Here is a 4,816-nt window from a genome sequence, read left to right on the forward strand (position 1 = left end):
GATATCCTACATCCATAACTAGTGGTTTCCTCATTACCAGATATACTACATCCATAACTAGTGGTTTCCTCATTACCAGATATACTACATCCATAACTAGTGGTTTCCTCATTACCAGATATACTACATCCATAACTAGTGGTTTCCTCATTAGCAGATATACTACATCCATAACTAGTGGTTTCCTCATTACCAGATATACTACATCCATAACTAGTGGTTTCCTCATTACCAGATATACTACATCCATAACTAGTGGTTTCCTCATTACCAGATATACTACATCCATAACTAGTGGTTTCCTCATGACCAGATATACTACATCCATAACTAGTGGTTTCCTCATGACCATATATACTACATCCATAACTAGTGGTTTCCTCATTACCAGATATACTACATCCATAACTAGTGGTTTCCTCATTACCAGATATACTACATCCATAACTAGTGGTTTCCTCATTAGCAGATATACTACATCCATAACTAGTGGTTTCCTCATTACCAGATATACTACATCCATAACTAGTGGTTTCCTCATGACCAGATATACTACATCCATAACTAGTGGTTTCCTCATGACCAGATATACTACATCCATAACTAGTGGTTTCCTCATTACCAGATATACTACATCCATAACTAGTGGTTTCCTCATGACCAGATATACTACATCCATAACTAGTGGTTTCCTCATGACCAGATATACTACATCCATAACTAGTGGTTTCCTCATGACCAGATATACTACATCCATAACTAGTGGTTTCCTCATTACCAGATATACTACATCCATAACTAGTGGTTTCCTCATTAGAATGGAGGAGTTTCTACAACCAAATTGCGTGTGCATCGCTGCAATTTTAGCAAACACAGAAAGGGGCCTATATTGGAGGCCAAAGGTCATCTGGCACACTGCTTAGGTCTTGACTGTCTTGTCAAATGTTGTACAACTTCATGGGTACTCTCTGGTCATCCCTTTTTACCTCAAATAAACAGTGGATTTCTGTATATATATACAGTGTGTATGTATGTATGTATATATATACAGTGTGTATGTATGTATGTATATATATACAGTGTGTATGTATGTATGTATATATATACAGTGTGTATGTATGTACGTGTATATATATACAGTGTGTATGTATGTATGTACGTGTATATATATACAGTGTGTATGTATGTATGTACGTGTATATATATACAGTGTGTATGTATGTATGTACGTGTATATATATACAGTGTGTATGTATGTATGTACGTGTATATATATACAGTGTGTATGTATGTATGTACGTGTATATATATACAGTGTGTATGTATGTATGTACGTGTATATATATACAGTGTGTATGTATGTATGTACGTGTATATATATACAGTGTGTATGTATGTATGTACGTGTATATATATACAGTGTGTATGTATGTATGTACGTGTATATATATACAGTGTGTATGTATGTATGTACGTGTATATATATACAGTGTGTATGTATGTATGTACGTGTATATATACAGTGTGTATGTATGTATGTACGTGTATATATACAGTGTGTATGTATGTATGTACGTGTATCAGATTACATGGAGAGGAGGACCTGATCCTATATCATAATGAATCAGATTACATGGAGAGGAGGGACCTGATCCTATATCATAATGAATCAGATTACATGGAGAGGGGGGACCTGATCCTAGATTATAATGAATCAGATTACATGGAGAGGAGGACCTGATCCTATATCATAATGAATCAGATTACATGGAGAGGGGGGACCTGATCCTAGATCATAATGAATCAGATTACATGGAGAGGGGGACCTGTCCAGTGCGTGTGTGTGTGTCCAGTGTCTGTGTCAAGTGTGTGTGTGTGTGTCCAGAGTGTGTGTGTGTCCAGTGTGTGTGAGTATGTGCCCAGTGTGTGTGTGTGTTCAGTGTGTGTGTGTGTTCAGTGTGTGTGTGTGTTCAGTGTGTGTGTGTTCAGTGTGTGTGTATATGTGTGTGTCCAGTTTGTGTCCAGTGTGTGTGTGTGTCCTGTGTGTGTGTGTGTGAGTGTGTGTGTCCAAAATGTGTGTGTGTGTCCAGTGTCTGTGTCAAGTGTGTGTGTGTGTATGTCCAGAGTGTGTGTGTGTGTGTGTGTGTCCAGTGTGTGTGAGTATGTGCCCAGTGTTTGTGTGTGTGTTCAGTGTGTGTGTGTGTGTGTGTCAAGTGTGTGTGTGTATGTCCAGAGTGTGTGTGTGTGTGTGTGTGTCCAGTGTGTGTGAGTATGTGCCCAGTGTTTGTGTGTGTGTTCAGTGTGTGTGTGTGTTGAGTGTATGTTTATGTGTGTGTCCAGTTTGTGTCCAGTGTGTGTGTGTGTGTGTCCAGAATGTCTGTGAGTGTGTGTGCATTTTGTGTCCAGTGTGTGTGTGTCCAATTTGTTTCCAGTGTGTGTGTGTGTGTTGAGTGTGTGTATATCCAGTGTGTGTGTGTGTGTCCTGTGTGTATGTTCAGTGTGTGTGTGTGTCCAGTGTGTGTCCAGTGTGTTGGTGTGTGTGTGTGTGTCCTGTGTGTGTGTGTGTGTGTGTGTCCAGTGTGTGTGTGTGTGTCCAGTGTGTGTGTGTGTCTGTGTCCAGTGTGTGCGTGTGTCCAGTGTGTGCGTGTGTCCAGTTTGTGTGTGTGTGTGTGTGTGTGTGTGTGTGTGTGTGTGTGTGTGTGTGTGTGTGTGTGTGTGTGTGTGTGTGTCCAGTTATTATTTCAGGGACACTGAAGAGTCAACATAATAAACCCTAAACCCTGGATAGAGGGGCTCAGTGAATGTGGAGGTGAATGTGATCAGGTGGGTCAGTGTGTCAGAGGAGGCTCTATAGAAGGACAGAGTGCCGGCTGGCCAGTCCAGATACACTCCTACTCTGTGGGATCTGGAGGAGGGGACGTCTATGGTAGTGGAGTTATTATTATACCAGCTGGAGGAGGGGACGTCTATGGTAGTGGAGTTATTATTATACCAGCTGGAGGAGGGGACGTCTATGGTAGTGGAGTTATTATTATACCAGCTGGAGGAGGGGACGTCTATGGTAGTGGAGTTATTATTATACCAGCTGGAGGAGGGGACGTCTATGGTAGTGGAGTTATTATTATACCAGCTGGAGGAGTGGACGTCTATGGTAGTGGAGTTATTATTATACCAGCTGGAGGAGGGGACGTCTATGGTAGTGGAGTTATTATTATACCAGCTGGAGGAGGGGACGTCTATGGTAGTGGAGTTATTATTATACCAGCTGGAGGAGGGGACGTCTATGGTAGTGGAGTTATTATTATACCAGCTGGAGGAGGGGACGTCTATGGTAGTGGAGTTATTATTATACCAGCTGGAGGAGGGGACGTCTATGGTAGTGGAGTTATTATTATACCAGCTGGAGGAGGGGACGTCTATGGTAGTGGAGTTATTATTATACCAGCTGGAGGAGGGGACGTCTATGGTAGTGGAGTTATTATTATACCAGCTGGAGGAGGGGACGTCTATGGTAGTGGAGTTATTATTATACCAGCTGGAGGAGGGGACGTCTATGGTAGTGGAGTTATTATTATACCAGCTGGAGGAGGGGACGTCTATGGTAGTGGAGTTATTATTATACCAGCTGGAGGAGGGGACGTCTATGGTAGTGGAGTTATTATTATACCAGCTGGAGGAGGGGACGTCTATGGTAGTGGAGTTATTATTATACCAGCTGGAGGAGGGGACGTCTATGGTAGTGGAGTTATTATTATACCAGCTGGAGGAGGGGGACGTCTATGGTAGTGGAGTTATTATTATACCAGCTGGAGGAGGGGGACGTCTATGGTAGTGGAGTTATTATTATACCAGCTGGAGGAGGGGACGTCTATGGTAGTGGAGTTATTATTATACCAGCTGGAGGAGGGAGGACGTCTATGGTAGTGGAGTTATTATTATACCAGCTGGAGGAGGGGACGTCTATGGTAGTGGAGTTATTATTATACCAGCTGGAGGAGGGGACGTCTATGGTAGTGGAGTTATTATTATACCAGCTGGAGGAGGGGGACGTCTATGGTAGTGGAGTTATTATTATACCAGCTGGAGGAGGGGGACGTCTATGGTAGTGGAGTTATTATTATACCAGCTGGAGGAGGTGGGACGTCTATGGTAGTGGAGTTATTATTATACCAGCTGGAGGAGGGGGACGTCTATGGTAGTGGAGTTATTATTATACCAGCTGGAGGAGGGGGACGTCTATGGTAGTGGAGTTATTATTATACCAGCTGGAGGAGGGGACGTCTATGGTAGTGGAGTTATTATTGTGACAGGCAGAGTAACTGATGTCAGAGCAGGAACAGACTCCAGGACTTGTCATTGTATCCAATCAGACAGTCCTTACCCCCTCCTCTCCTGCTGATTCCTTTATATGTCACTCCTATACCAGCCCCCATTATCCCACCACTCCACTCTACCTCCCAGTAACAGGCGCCCAGTCAGACCCTCTCTACACAGAACCTGGTACCAGTTGGTGGAATCTGTCTGGATGACCAGGATATGGTTGGACTTGGTCTGTACAGGTCACCTTTCTGTTCCCTTCAGACAGAGAGAGGCGTGTGTGTGCTGTGTTTGGGGTCCAGTGTGAGCTGACAGGAATCTGGGAGAAGAGCAGAGACCAATGAGGGGAGTCAGAACAATAAGTTAAGTCAGATACTGTATCTACCCTGTCTTTGATTAGAGCACAGCAGAGATCACATCAGAGAAATATGAGGAGTCAGATAGATACCCCAGTCTTTGATTAGATCTACTATTGCTATATATTTTCTAGAGGGATTGT

General features: G+C 43.1%; 1 protein-coding gene across 1 annotated transcript in view; it reads right to left on the reverse strand.

The window, feature by feature from the left end:
- Window positions 1-4,562: 4,562 nt before the first annotated feature.
- LOC123732599 (tripartite motif-containing protein 16-like) overlaps window positions 4,563-4,816 on the reverse strand; it is a 9,308-nt gene continuing 9,054 nt past the window's right edge. Inside the window, exon 6 of the mRNA XM_082971912.1 lies at window positions 4,563-4,636. Coding sequence (XP_082828038.1) covers window positions 4,578-4,636 — 59 coding nt within the window. The 3' untranslated portion in view covers window positions 4,563-4,577. The remainder of the gene's footprint in view (window positions 4,637-4,816) is intronic.

The sequence above is a fragment of the Salmo salar genome, unplaced genomic scaffold (assembly GCF_965601325.2).
Source record: "Salmo salar unplaced genomic scaffold, fSalSal1 ptg000436l, whole genome shotgun sequence".
Classification (NCBI taxonomy): domain Eukaryota; kingdom Metazoa; phylum Chordata; class Actinopteri; order Salmoniformes; family Salmonidae; genus Salmo; species Salmo salar.